Source organism: Brachycentrus maculatus, unplaced genomic scaffold (genome assembly GCF_059751285.1).
Source record: "Brachycentrus maculatus isolate JH-2025_06_01 unplaced genomic scaffold, ASM5975128v1 h1tg000408l, whole genome shotgun sequence".
NCBI classification, from domain to species: domain Eukaryota; kingdom Metazoa; phylum Arthropoda; class Insecta; order Trichoptera; family Brachycentridae; genus Brachycentrus; species Brachycentrus maculatus.
The window spans coordinates 219,865-235,607 of NW_028281157.1; the positions used below are offsets into that span (position 1 = coordinate 219,865).

Here is a 15,743-nt window from a genome sequence, read left to right on the forward strand (position 1 = left end):
TTTGTGAAGCAAAAAATACAGATTTCTTTATTAAAAGTGTTGATAAATTTCTTACTTTAATAAACCGAGTTAAGATTAAAATAGAATTTCAAGCGTTAAAAGTTGCTAAACTGCTTACTGAAGTGAATTTTGGGATCAAGTTTATCAAAGATTTTCTTTATAGCTATAATAATAACAGTACATCCTACAAAAATATTTGTTTCCGCAAATGCCTGGTTGAATGTATATATATTTTTAAATTCAAATACTTTTTAGTTCTCACTAGCCCATAAATCAATATTTTCCATTATCTCAAATATGATACTTGTTATTATGTTTTGTAATTCTAATGACAAGGAGAAACTACCGATAGATGGCATTAATTCTAGTTATAAGAATCAAAAAACGCTGAAGTGAATACACACATAAATATTTCGAATAGAATAATGTCAACATTAAAGCGTGTGTAAAGTTCATAAGAAAGATTTTGTTTTTGCTTTGAACACGTCGCCTTGTAGTGTGGCAGAGAGGGTACAGGATTGATAGTGCGAGTTAGTTGGTGTGGTAGTTCTTTAAAATAATTCAGTATACAGTGGAACCTCTTTTATCTAGCAAAATTTGTTCCAGCATCTTATTCCTTTAGCGAAACATTTTTTCCCATAGAAATCAATGTAAAATAAGATAATGCATTCCTTGCCGAAAAAATACCCAAATTTTTTACTTATTTATATTAATGTTTATTCAAATGAAATTACATACTTGGATTATTTATTGAAGAGATAGATTTAAGCTCCTTTTTCTTGTAGACGTATCACTCATGTGTTACATGCTTGCTAACTTTTTACTTTTTCATCTTCTTTATGTTTTTAATTTAATTTAAAAAAAAATTGTTTTCTGATAGTCAAGTATTTTTTGTATTTTATATTAACACCATTATTCTAGTTCTACTTATAATACCTATTGTATTCTTGCCAGTGTCCTTTACTATGACCTAAATTATATTGTAAAAAACGCAGATTGACCATTTTCTTTACACTGCAGCCCTTCGTAGAGAACTCCTAGACGTCCGCACATACAGAGGCGTCGATATCTATAGTGATCATGAACTACTCACAGGCAAAATAAGGCTGAAATTAAATCGCACTGCCAAGCCAAAGAAGAGGAGTCAGGTCAACATTGATAAGTTCAAGGAGACAATGTCCTGGCTTAACTATGATATCGCCGTCAGAGAGGGACACGAGCAGCAACATTCCAATGATAATGACTCAATAATATCAAAACAGCCATAGTTACGTCAGCTCAAAGGGTTCTCGGAATGAAGCCGTCAAATCGACCCAAATGGATGTTGGAAGAAATGTGGAGATTAATAGAAGAAAGGGCCAACATAAAGCTCCTAAAAGATGCGGAAACTGACCTGGGTAAGCTCGAAAGTCTCCGAGCGCAATATAAGTGGAACCACCTGGCTGTCAAAAGATCCGCAAGGCGTGATAAACATCGTTCCCTGGACACACAAATAGCAGCAGCCGAACAAGCAGCCCGTAGAGGTGATACCTCTAAGCTTTTTAAGTTTACGCACCAAATCTGTGGTAAGCGGCCCCCGACCGCAGGCCCAGTACGGGGCTCGAGTAGCCAAATCGAGTCTGAGCCCGATTGCGTGAAAAGCATATGGAGAGATCACTTCATCGTCCACCCCCCTTAGACCCCCTCGGTGTGCCCTCTGTATCTGCCCAACTGAACATTCCGCGAGCACACGATATTTCGCAAAGCACTCCAACGCATACCGAAATTGTATCAGCTATTAAAAAGCTGAGAAACGAAAAGGCGCCTGGTGTCGACGAAATACACCCGGAATACGTCAAGAGTGGCATGGACGCTCTCCTCGACCCCCTGTATCACCTACTTTCAAAGGTGTGGGAAGAGGAAAGGTGCTCGAAGGATTGGGTAAACGGGGAAGTTATAGCCCTCCACAAAAAGGGTGATCCGCTGTTCTGTGATAACTACCGTGGCATTACTCTTTTAAGCGTTCCTGGAAAAAATTTGGCACAAATAATACTGACAATAATCCAAAAATCAATAATGCGAGTCCTCAGAGAGAACCAAGCAGGCAGGGCAGGGCGTGCGCTGACCATATACATAACTTCCGATGCCTGTTACAGGAAAGTAACAAATGGAACTGCGCCCTTGCCTGCTGTTTTGTAGACTATGAAAAAGCTTTCGACAGCCCGCATAGGTCTTCTCTTTGGAATAACATAGAAGCATATGGAGTTCCTGTCAAAATTGTGGCCATTATCAGGGCGCTTCACACTAACAGCGAATGCTGCGTTAGAATAGATGATGTGTGCAGTGAACCATTTGAGGTCTCTACTGGGGTGAAGCAAGGCTGTGTACTAGCCCCATTTCTCTTCATCATCATGTTTGACTTCATCCTACGAATGTCAATCCCACCGAATCAAGGAATTGCAGTGAGTCCTGCTCAGAAATTATGCAATTTAAAATATGCGGACGATGCAGTTCTAATAGAAACATCGATCGGAACCCTGCAAGATATAATTGATTCCCTCCAAATGAACTCCGCTCGGTTAGGCCTAAGAGTGAATGCCAAAAAGACCAATGTCATGTGCAACTCAGCCTGTCCGGACCGAGATCAACATACCTGTAAGGGACGAGCGCTCGTTCGAGTTGACACCTACAGATACCTTGGAACACTCATGGTGGAGGATGGTAGTATCCAGAAGGAACTGAATGTACGGCTCGGAATGGCAGGAATGCGCAATGTCTGGGACTTACTGCTTTACTCGACAAAAACCAAGTGTCGTCTCTTTAACGCCTGCATCCTAACAGTGTTGCTGTATGGATGTAAGTCGTGGCACCTCACCAAAGCTCAAAGCAAGAAACTAGCAAGTTTTGAAAATAGGTGCCTGAGGCGAATACTGGGTATAAAGTGGAATACTGGGTATAAAGTGGATTCAGGAATGACGATGTGAGGAGAAGAACTCAACAGCCCCTCATACTGGAAGTCCTGAAGAGGAGAAGGTGGACATGGTTGGGACATGTCCTTAGAATGCCACCTGAGGGCATCAACCCCTCATGTCTCTTCTTCCAACCCCGAGGATTCCGGCGCCCTGGAAGGCCGCTGACGACCATTCACCGACTATACTCAGCGGAACTTCGAGACGCCGGACTGACCTGGGAGGAAGCCAAGGAAATGGCGCGTGACAGAGTGACTTGGAGACGTCTCGTGTTGGCCATATGCTCCACCTAGGGAGCGAACATGGAATAAGAAGATAAGAAGAAGAAATTATATTGTGTACCCACACACAGGCCATGCCTTGGTGAGATCTTTTTTTGTATTTATATTTTATTCATATTTTTTTGTATTTGAATTTATGTCATGTTTATATAATGCAAAAGAATTTAAAATAAAAAAATAAAAATATTATAAATTGTTAAGAAGTGTAACAACTTGGAATAAAATTTAGATTAAAAAAAAAAACGTAAATAAAAATATGAATTTGTGACAACCAATTTTTTTTTAACTAGAAAACTGTCTAAAGACATTTGTTATCCACCTTGAGTCACATGATATTAACCAATGCCACAATCTCGTTGACTGTAGACTCCATAGATACTGTTTCAAAATCACATTCAACAACACTCTCTGGCCAAAGTTTTTTCCAAGCACAAGTGAGGGTCTTCTTGGTAACTCCTTCCCAAGCCACGGAAGTCCCGGTTCACAAGTGAATGTTGTGAAAAGGGGAATCACCCTTTCTCTGTAACTTGTTATGCGAAATGTCGCTCGTTAAGGGAGTAACTTTTTCACTTTTTTTTTACTCTTTACAAGAGGTTCCACTGTATTTTTTCTAGATTGTTAACCCTTTAAGTGCCAGGAGATATTAGTAAGGCTGTTTAACATTTTGAGAAAAGTAAAACCTAACTGAATTATATTTTTTCTTATATATATTTAAAGGATATATAACAATATGAACACTGTGTGTTGTTAAATATATTTGTTCCACATTTTCCATAAAAATAGTGCTTAACATAGGAAGAACAAGCATAAATATGAGCGCATTTACGCGCTAATTTTGTATAGCCGGCCTGGCGAGCACGGCATTGGAGAGCGCGTGAATAAGACAGAGGACATGTTAATATGTGTATGTGCGACTAAGGTAGGGGAGGCACTGCTTTTGCGCCTATAATGAATGCACGCCACTAGTTCACAGATGTATTTGTACTGTAGTCGAGTTGAAGGAATTTGTTTGCTGCAGCATCACAGGTAACTTATTCAGACTACACAATAAGTCAGCATTGTGAAGGAATTTCATCTTAATATTAGCTATCATATTTTAAGAATTATCTGCAGGATAGAAGCATCACTATCCAGTCATCATAGAATATAATGAAGGTAGCATACAGTAATGTTCACTGAAAATTGTTGCGACTGCCTTGGTATTGTAGATCTGGAGATCACAAATACCCCACTGACTTGCTTCCTCCTCATTGATTACTTACCATTAATATTTCTAATTGCATTAATTGATTTGGCAGTCACTTTGTGGTAAAATCTATCCATTTTTAATTAATGTTTTACTTAGTAAATACCACTATTTCTTAAAATCTACTGTGACACATATTTCGATACATTCCGCACCATTTTCGGTGTTTGAAACACAATAGTGGTTTTTACTAAGTAAAACATTAAGTTAAAAATATATATATATTTCTAACAAGAAATATTACACTCTAATATTTATTTAATATTACCCTGGGCTGGTCCCTGAAGCGCAGGAGTAATCACCTTGCCTTCATGCAAGTAACAATCAAGATAACTTTGCATCAATATTATGTGGTGCCCTATGCACCATTAGGTGCAAATAAGTGTTGGAAGTAGAAGAATATTTATTTCATAATTTTATTTTGCCCTTTATCTTGTTTAAAAATATTTAATTTTTACATTATCAAGGTTTGAATAAAATTAGAGTAAATAAAAAAATCACAAGTTAAAAACATCATTTCTTTATTTATCAGAGAAATTTTACGATAGTTACATATTTACATAATGCATGATCCATTGTTACACAATAAAATATAAAGTAAAATGGATAATAGTTGTCCCTATAGATAAATTGTAATAATTTCCCATTTACAAAACCACACTGGTGATCAGAAAGCTCTGATGAGAAATTAAGGTAAAGTACTCTTGCTCCGTGCCTTCTCTAGCACCTTTATAATTTTACAATCCAGCCGCCCAATACAAAATCACAGATCTATTTTATCAACATAAAACTTCTCGGGGTAGCTGAACAAAACATATTTAAAGAGAAACATGGAACAAAAATAGCTATCTTGATTTTACAACTGCGAGATGTTGGTCATTATTATCATTATCGGATGTCAATATTAATACATACATATCATATTTGGTAAAAAAACTTATATAGTTATACATATAATATACTGGTCTTTGACCGACAAAACACGAACAATTTTAAATAAAGATGCGTCAGCTGCAATAACTGAATAAATGGCATTTTGGGTAAACAAAGCTTCCAGCGAATAATAACAAATTCACAATTATATTCACTTTTCCAACTAGTAATATTTATTTAACAAGCAACAAGTAAATAAATCAATCCATATACAATGAGTCAAATTAAATTTCGTAAATGTCATATATAGTAATAGTTATTCACGATAGGAGTAAAGGAAAATGTGGTTATATATAAGACTATGGTGTGGTGAAGTTAAATTTAGTGCGCAATAGCCGGATACTGATTTTTCTTTATATTCTGATATGAAAGTATCAAAAATATTTTGTCTAGCCCAAAAAATTACAACAATAAAATTGCGCCAAATCATTCCACAAGGGTTATCCATCTCCCGCCAGACATGTTTTACAATTATGACTATGATAACCAAATTGTAAGCTTGTGGACATCAAAATTCGGGCAAAGTTCTTACAATACATGACTAAAGATAAAACATGGTTAACGATTCACTAAAATTAAAATAGTTAGAAATTCACATAAAAAGAGATGCATATTTCATCGATGGTAAAACAATGTTATTTTGTATCCACAGAACCGGCGATAAATATTTACATTTAGGACCAAAACGGGCCGACAGTCTTCAGTCCAAATAAAAAAGTATTACTAATATTAAATGGCAAACATTGGCACGTTGGGAACAAGTGAAAGCGCAACAAGTCCCTGTGGATCGGCTGATCGGCTGATCGGGAGCGCAGAAGATGGAGAAGGCTTCACTCGCCCGACGGCCAGCAGCGGAGGCCAGCTCTCCACTCCTACCACTAGTATGTATGTTACATAGTATTATATTGCAGTCCTTGTGTCACATCACTACACCACACCTCTCTCCTCCTAGTCCCCCGGGTGCTCTGGACACGATCGGTTCACCTCGAACCATTGGTCTATGCACCTGCAACCAGAAACACATTGATTAAGCATTAACTCTTACTTATCTAACATTCACATCAGGCCCAAAACTTAACAAAAATAAAACTTTTCAAATGATTTTTGATGTTGAAATAACGTGAAAAAAGATCACAAATTGATATTATTTTCTTGTTTGTTAAAACATATAATAGATTTCCAAGAGGAGTTGTTCCGTCCTTCAAATAAGCACTGGAGAGATCTTCTAAGAGGTACTAGACACCCTAGGAGAAGGAAGGAGGATGGAATGGATAATTTTTTTTTATACTTTCCCATCTCTATAAGGGGACATTTTGGTAATTTTCTTAACCCATCTGAGAAATTTTGGCAGGGGGAACTAGACAAAAAAAAACTAGACTAATAAAAGTTAGGTGTTAAGGCAAACAAAGTTTAATCCAGCAACAGGATCATTACATCTGTACTCTTTCATTTAGTAGCTTAATGCCGCACAATATCACTCATATTTCAGATATGGTTTTTTTTTTCTGTGTTTTTTTGTGCGTGTGGGTTTTTGGGCTATACGACCATAGTTGAGGTTTACGACCATAGTTGTGTAAAATTATGGTGATAAAAAAATAATGATTCTGAATTATTATTAATTAAATTTTAGATAGTATATTTGGTTAACTTAGGTATTGAGATCAAGAAGAGTACATAGATTCTCCATTAAATTAGACTCAATAATTTTATCAATAACTTTGTCATCTTATCATGTAGTGAGTGTCCGCAATAACAAAATGAATGTCCAATGGATGATTTATCTTGAATACAGTTTTCACAAAAAAAAACAATATTTAAAATACTGTTCGAGGAATAAAATTAAATAAAGGAGCGTTTGTAAGGAACTTTATTACCAGAAAATGTAAAATATAAAACAGTTCTTTGAAATATTCCTTATGGCAAACTTGGCTGCTAGAAATGACTAATAAACAGCAATTAAAACAATAAACTTTCTGTTTTAGAAAGGGGCTTGAATGATATTAAAAAAAAAAGATTATATACTGTTGGTGATAAAGCAAAAAAATAATCAACAACAATGAAATTTTAAAGGAGGGCAGTAAAGTTAATATTTTTTAAATTTTAATGTTAATACACAAAGAACGGGAAAGGTATTTCTACCCGTTCAGTCGATTGATGCTTAAGGACGGGTAGTGTACCTTCTGCGCCGGCGTAATTTCAAAGACAGGAATAATTTAATGTTTTTATTTGAACATTATGTACCAATATCTTTGTTAAGGTCAAATATGTGTGCACAATTATCAAATCCTGTCTAGTGTGAAAAAACACCCGTCCGAAATGTGTTAATGAAATTTTATTTCATATGTTTAATAAAAACACTAAATTCTGTCATGATAAAATTTTGCTTGAAAATAATTTGAAGTGATATTTACCCTTTGTGATAAATGCAGAGGCACGGCAAGCGAGCGATAGTGTCTCCAGCACAAAGCTCCTCCAAACATATCACACACTCGCCTTTAGAGTCGCTCAAGATGTCCTCTGAAATATTAAAATCATACTGTTGAAATATATCCAATACAAATACAACCAAGGGTGAAATAGATAATATTATCAAGGGTGAAACACATTGCTTTTTGGTTAAAAAAGTATCCTTCCTTCCTTCTAACCCTTATCCGCACCTAATGGTGCATAGGGCACTGCATCGTATAAAAACAGTGTTATCTGGATCATTAAATACACAAAGGCAAGGTGATCAGCCTTCCGCTTCAGGTACCAGTTCAGGATCATATTAAACAAATAAAAAAGTATAATACAGTGAAACCTCTATCTACCGTTTTTAAAGGGATCAAATAAAATAAAATAATAATGCCGGGAAATAATTAATTAAGAAGTCAATACAAAAGGAGATACAATCCAGTAAAGATACCATCCTCCCAATCTGCATAATAATTCTAAGAGGAATACAAGTTTTGGATGCAAATAAATGCATTTATTAAAAAAAGACAAAGCTGAACAGAACCAAGATAACATTAAAGTTTATTGCATTATAAATAATCTGTCAACGACATTTGTTTTTTTTACTGTTTTATTTCCGTAAGTCAATAGTACATTTTCGGCTTTCCAAATGATATTTTTTCCATTTGATGATGCGTACGCAACGTAATTCAAACGATGAATGTGGTAAAATGGCGGATAAAAACGATCGATATGATGTATTTTTGTTTGAAATGAATTCAGGGTAGAAGAAATAAACGACACATCCGGGAAAACGATTATTTGAGGAATGATGGATAGAGGTTTCACTGTAATTTATTGTATAGGTTTTTTTTATCCTTGTTCGGAGAGTATGGACGTAAGTAATTGTGTAAAGAAATTAAAATTTAAACATATCTCACTACTCAGATACGTTTAAGTTCACCACAGGTTATTAATAAAAAAAAGTCATTTAGTGCAACAGCAAAAAAAAAAAACAGTTATAAAATATCTCCATTACATAATTTTCAAATATAAATAAAATAAGACTTACTGAAAAATAACTTGCTTGATTTATTTTCCATTTACAAACATACGTAAAATTTATTTAAGCTAACGTTTCTGAATCACCGTATCCGAATAATGCATTTGTATATTGATAGTAAATTATATGAAAAGAAGGAGATAAGTAACTTATTTATTATCAATACATAATGGTCTAAAACTACCAGATTTAGAGTATAATATAAAATCTTCTTATCAAATTGCGAACATGTTTTTTATTGTATGCAAATAAAAGTTTCCCAGCTCCTATTGTTATTTCTAAATGAATTTATATTTATTAAAAATTTCAATCAAGCAAAGTGGCTACTCCCGCAAGGCAACGAAAAAGTATTACTTAGTATCAGATAATCATACAATGACTTTGAATCAAAGTAGGCTTAATGAATTTATGAAATATAATAAATTTATAATATATTATTTTAAAAAGTAATATGAAAGGCAGTTTGTTAAAATCGATTTTCTGACATGAAAATGCATCAAAGAAAATCGATTTTCATTATGACAAGGTAATTTTCTAGTTCAAGGTGGCGTTTTCAGCATCTACTATATATATGTGAGAAAAGTAATATGAAGGTAAGATAGTTTTTTTTTTGCGATTGGGTAAAAAAAAATGGATGAATTATTATTTTTATATTTTTTTTGTCGACATTTTGTGGCACACTATATAAATAAATAAAACAGAAACGGTGTTATTAATCACTTTCATTTTTGGTACTTTTATTACAACGAAATATATTATTATATCCATCCCCGAAGAAGACAAGGTGCTTGTCAAAACCACCAAGGTGCAGGTGGATAAGTATCCACTTATATGGTTATATTGACTGATTAAAATAATATAAAAAAATATTTAACCCATTTTGTAGGTTTTCACCTGTTTAACTTGATAAAATATTTAAAATTACATATTAAATATAATGTAATTAATAAGAACAATGGATTTATAGCATCCGAAATTGCTGCTTATATTTTAGGGTTCAATCTTGAGTTTTATTCCATGAAAATTAGAAATATAGATATTATTTTGTTGATATGAAATTAAAATACAATTTTAAAACTGTTTGAAAGTAATTTTCTTTTCGAAAATAATGAGGTTCAATTTTTTTATTTCATACAAATTTTCCTTCATTTTTCTTAAATAACAAAATTGATATCACTGTTAAATATAATGATGCTGAATGACATAAAATATATACAGTAGAACGAGGCTTATTGAACTTTGATGTGTTACTTGAGCCCAGTACAAAAAAAATATTTAGATCTGTATTTGGTCTACAATAAGGAACGAAACGACATGATTCATTGTTTCCCTGACAGGTGACACTTATACGTTCATTATTGTCGACCAAATACAGATTTAAATCTTTTTTGTACTGGGCTCAAGTAACACATCAAAGTTCAAGTAGCCCCATTCTACGGTAGTTCATTATTTACATATTTAACTGATTGAAATGTTTTCCGCAGATTCCAACATTACTGTTGGAAGTGTCGATACAAGAAATTGCTGTGGAAGGTAAAAATATATATAGTAAGTATATGAAGAGAGATGTAAATTGAATAAATTATAACTTACCATTATATGAAAGTCTAGGTTTTGTTAGGCACATCACGAGATGGCATTCTATGTCGTCGGGAAGGACGAACTTGCTGCATACTGGACATTTTATTCCTGCAAATAAAAAAAATAAAAAATTAGTACCAACATAATTTAAAAAAAAAGAAACATCTTTTTCTTGCAGCCAACCATGCGAGTCATTTCATGTGCTAAATGGGAAGGGAATATGAGATTTTATTGGTATTTTAAATGTGCCCAACCTAACATTTATTGACCGTTTAAAATAATGAGAACAATAAAGTTAGTAGACATTACTCAGTAGAAACAGTGGTGGCTTTTAGACATTTCAACCTTGAGAGTAGGAACTCAAGACACATTCTATCACAAAAAATGCAAGGTCCAACAAATAATAAAAATGTTTTTTTTACTGGCAGCATTTTTTTACAAATGTAAAAAAAGGAAAATGTTGTATTTAAAAAAAAGGGAAGTTTTTCTTCTTCTTCTTTTAATCTTTTTGCAAATTTTAATCTACAACATATGAAACTATCACTTACTATAATATAATCCATATTTTTGAAATGTTTTATTTACTGTAAATTTGTAGTATTTATTGTGTTTTATGTTTTATTTTAATGCTTTTAATGTACTAGTGCGTATTTTTTGAGAAAAAAATATATATATAAATATAAATATATATATGTATATATATATATATATATATATATATATATATATATATATATATATATATATATATATATATATATATATATATATATATATATATATATTCATAATTTGATTGATTTACACAAGTTTGAACACCGGTTGCGGACTACGTATGAACAAATAGTTTGTAGTATGCTCCTCTAGGTACTTCGAATATAAAATAAGACAAGACAAGAAAGGAAATTTATACCAGCAAAAGTAATAAAATATTATGAATACAAGATCGTTTATATTTATTGTATAAATAAATACAAGAGGACAAACGGAGGAAAAAGAGAAGACCCCAGAGGGCTGGAAACGGACACGATATAATAGTTGGAAAACGGAATGGAGTTTCTAGAATAATAAATCCCCATGTATTAAAGTTGACTGGCGTATATCATCCGAATACAGACATAATACGGAATAAGACGGCACACTTTTATGTCAGTCGGCTCCGATCTCCGATGCGTGACATTTATACTTTGTGATGTATTATTTATTTTATTGTTTGCGAGTGCCAACACACATTCGAGACGTGAACGTGAATGAAAAGGTCGAAGTGGACACTTTTTATGAAATGAAATACAACAGTTCGCTATTTGTTTTGGGAAATAATGAGGTTAATGTGATGACAATTTATTTTCATTTTGTTTTTTGAGATGATTTATATGCAGCGACAATTTTCATGGTAGGTATTTCTAAAATATTTATGATACTGTTCTGTAGGTAGGCACTTATAAATGATAGGCACGTGAAATGATTGTAATAAACGAATGGTTAAAAAAAAATCACCAATATTTAAAGCTATATGTAAAAAAATCTTTTTTAATTAATGTTTTACTTAGTAGATACCTTTATTTCTTAAAATCTACTGTGACACGTGTTTCGATTTACAAACACCGTATGCGGAATGATGCGGAATGCATCGTAACACGTGTCACATTAGATTTTTAGAAATAGTGGTATTTACTACGTAAAACATCAATTTAAAATGGATAGATTTTACCACAAAATGACTGCCGAATCAATTAATGACAAAAAAATACTCGCTGATTACTACAATCGAATAATTATATCTAAATATAATTATTCGATTACCCCTGATACGCACACAGTTACAGCGCTTGTGCACTACATGAAATTTTACCGTCCGGCAGTACGTTTTTTTTTTAGTTACGACAGTTTTGCGTGATCGAATTTACGCGCACCGCGATCACGCACCGATCAAGCATACCGCAAAAGCACAAGCCAATCTTGTTGACCGGACTGCCGGACAGTAAAATTCCGTGCAGTGCACAAGCGCCCTTATAAGGCGAGCTAAAAATACGCCTCGGGGAATAAGATATGCCACTATTTCACAAAATTCGCTTCGTAAATTTAGTGTTAGGAAAATTATTCCTATCTCGGGGGATGAAAAGTTTCCGATAAGTACGGCAGTTAAATCCTTCGGGGCTCATATTCTGGTGCGTAGCGCGCAGCCCCAGAGCCGAGGATGTGTCACAAATCACAAAACCGAGGAGATTAATGTCTCGCGATTCGGAACGACGCACAACCGACGGGGTGCGACTGTCCGAGTCGCATTCGAGTAATGTTATTAATAATAAAATCTTCACAACATTTTGAGTGTGTCCAAATACTTGAGAACAAGTATTTGGACACACTATAAATGTTGTGATAAAATTATCTGGTCAAAGTATAAGCTTAAATAATAAAAATGAAAATGATATTTTCTGGCGTTTCTCATGTGTGTGATTATAATCCAGGATTCGGACCTCACATACTAATAAAATTAATTCTGCTCAATAAAAAGCTTCTTTTCATCTCACCAATAGATGTCTCTAGTGAAGTTCTAGTGATTCAAGAACAATGTTTCAAAATTGGTTCACATATATAGAAATTCCAAGAATTTGAGTGGTGTGGTTGTCAATAATGGGTAGAATTGGTGAATGTTACACGCGTGTAAAGTGATCACTTAAACTAGCCTATGACGGTCGTCAGCCCCGTAAATGCCCAGACTTCCATATTCTTCTTCATCTTTGATGAGATGTCAAAAAATATAATAAAATCTTAATTAAACATGGTGTCTCGTAAATCAGCGGGACCCGCGCCGCGAATGGAGAAATTAAAATATGATTTAAAAAAAACGTTAGGCCCTCATTTACATTTTGTTCGCGAAGGAAAAGCGCGCGAAGCGGATTAACGTGCGGCCGAGAGGGGGCGAAAAAATGAAAACGTATCCGGATGGGAACGTTAAATCACCGCGGTACCTGCCCGCCGAGGAGGAGAGAGGTCGCGCTTGCATCACGCGGCCAGCCGAGCGGCAAGCGGCCGCGGCTGGTAGCCAGTGTTACCATTACTAAACCGTTTCCTTTGGAAAAGACGTCATTCGATAGTCGTAAACTTGCTCGAACCGCAAACACTCGGACGCTTCTCGGGAATCTCTCAGAAAATTTACTAAAACCCACATCCACACATGTTTTTTTTTCATTAATAAAATATAAATAATTACATTTTTAAACAATTTAATACAATTTCTATACATTTTTACTTAATACAATCTTATAATTTTTAGTTGCGTTGAGCCTCTCCAAAAATGAGACTGAGCTCTTTTGTGCTTGGAGAGGGACTCTTCCTTCATTTTTGTTGTTGTTTATAGTATCAAGTTACACATTAAAAAAATATACGAGTTTATATATTCCAGGGGAACATATTTATGCGATACGAGGTAGTTATCATGTTTAGTTTTCTATTGTATAGTCTGTATATGTTTGTAGTGTTCGTTAAGTTTCTTTTTTAGAGTGTTTGTGTCTTTTATATTTTTAATTTCTAAAGCGAGGCTGTTGATTTTTTTTATTCCTAAGTAAATGTAATTTTGTTGGTACTATTACTAAACCATTTCCTTTGAAAAATACCTTATTTGACAGTCGTAAATCGTAAACACTCGGACGCTTCTCGGAAATCTCAGGGAAAATTCACTAAATCCCTACATCCACAGAAGTTTTTTTTTTTAAAACTGTTCCACCGTATTCCCAGATTGATACAGAAGCATACGGACTTCCTGACAAAACTTGTCTTGCAAAGCTTTTTAATGAAATAAGTTACGAAATTTATAGAAAATGTGAAATTAAAATGTATAGCATTTAGTCGTATTTATTTTGACTTGATGTACGGAAAAAATATGTGCATTGACGAACTTATTGCTAAGAAGCAATACTTTCCAACCAACTAAAAACAGACTTGTGATATTGGTCAAAACGTTTTATACCTTATATAGCTGTTCGCAATTAGAGGTTAGATAATAGTGCTAGAACATAAAGTATAAATGAGAAAGAAAAAATCATAAATTACATTTTACTGCTGTATCAATGGAGGAACTAGTTTATATTAATTATTAATGAAAATTACAAATCGATGATAATAAGGAAGGCAAAGGAAGAAGGGAGTTTAGAGGAGGTAGAAGAAAAACAATAAATGAGGTTTTATGGACAGTTAGGATTCTAATGATAGATAGTAGGTATTTAGCGTGCGACAACGTGCAACGGATAGCATCTATAAGGCTCGGATGTAAAAAAATAATTCAATCAGTTTTTTCTGCGATGTGAATCTAGCAGGATGTGAAATTTAAGTAATAATTTATTGGGAAAGAGGATGTGCAAACGCGAGGTTAAAATAAATTGAACGTATAAAATACTTTTTTTTAAATGTAAGCCATACTTCGGAAATATAATTTCCTGACCGCAAAATCGTTATAAAAATGTGTACCCAGGTCTCTGTAAAGCAATTACCGTTCTTCAATAAATAATTTTGTAGGAAAAATGTTTTCAATACTGAAAACATGCATTACCTAAGTACGAAAAAAGTAATTTGAATTTTAATCGAAGGTACGAGTATACAATTATGATGGCGTAGTGGATAAGAGTAAAATAAATATTTTCGAACCAGAAAATTACGTGAGATAATTGCTTGATATTCCAAAACAATGAAATATTAATTAAATTAAATGAAAGTTTAAGGTTTTTTTATTTAAATATTATTGAAACACATTTTTAAGCAAAAAAACATACTTAAAAAGTTACGCAATATTCAGGAGTAAACAACGATCCAATTTTAATTTTCCAAAAAGAACATACCAAATATTGACGTTATTTTGTAAAAATATAAATAAACAAAGGTAGTTTGTTTTTTGAAGGAAATACCCGCAAATCCTTTATTCTCAGAGGATGTTATATGGTAGGATAGTAAGAATGAGGAAGGTAAATGTGAAAAATATAATCACAAAAACATCGACCAATAGAAAATAAATCTTTCTCCAATTTGTTTTGCTATTGGCGGGAATCGAACCCACGACGCCAGTTTTGCAATCGAGTCTACTCAACTACGCCACGGCGTCTGTAGTAATAGTTTTAAAATATGTAAGTGAAAAAAAATAAACGGATAAAAATAAGATGGTACAATAAAATACGAACAATCATAAAATATAAACACAATATACTTAAAACGTTTGTACTTTTTGAAAATAAATATTAGACAAGTAATTTGTATTTAATGAAACA

At 33.6% G+C, this 15,743-nt stretch overlaps 1 protein-coding gene across 2 annotated transcripts in view; it reads right to left on the reverse strand.

Annotated features, from left to right (window-relative positions):
* Positions 1-4,979: 4,979 nt before the first annotated feature.
* LOC148302796 (E3 ubiquitin-protein ligase ZNRF1) overlaps positions 4,980-15,743 on the reverse strand; it is a 170,348-nt gene continuing 159,584 nt past the window's right edge. For both annotated transcript variants that reach the window (XM_088271000.1, XM_088270999.1), the window contains exons 2-4: positions 10,498-10,593; positions 7,820-7,925; positions 4,980-6,414 (exon numbers count right to left, since the gene is read on the reverse strand). In XM_088271000.1, the coding sequence (XP_088127126.1) occupies positions 6,357-6,414; positions 7,820-7,925; positions 10,498-10,593 (260 nt within the window). In that variant the 3' untranslated portion in view covers positions 4,980-6,356. The remainder of the gene's footprint in view (positions 6,415-7,819; positions 7,926-10,497; positions 10,594-15,743) is intronic.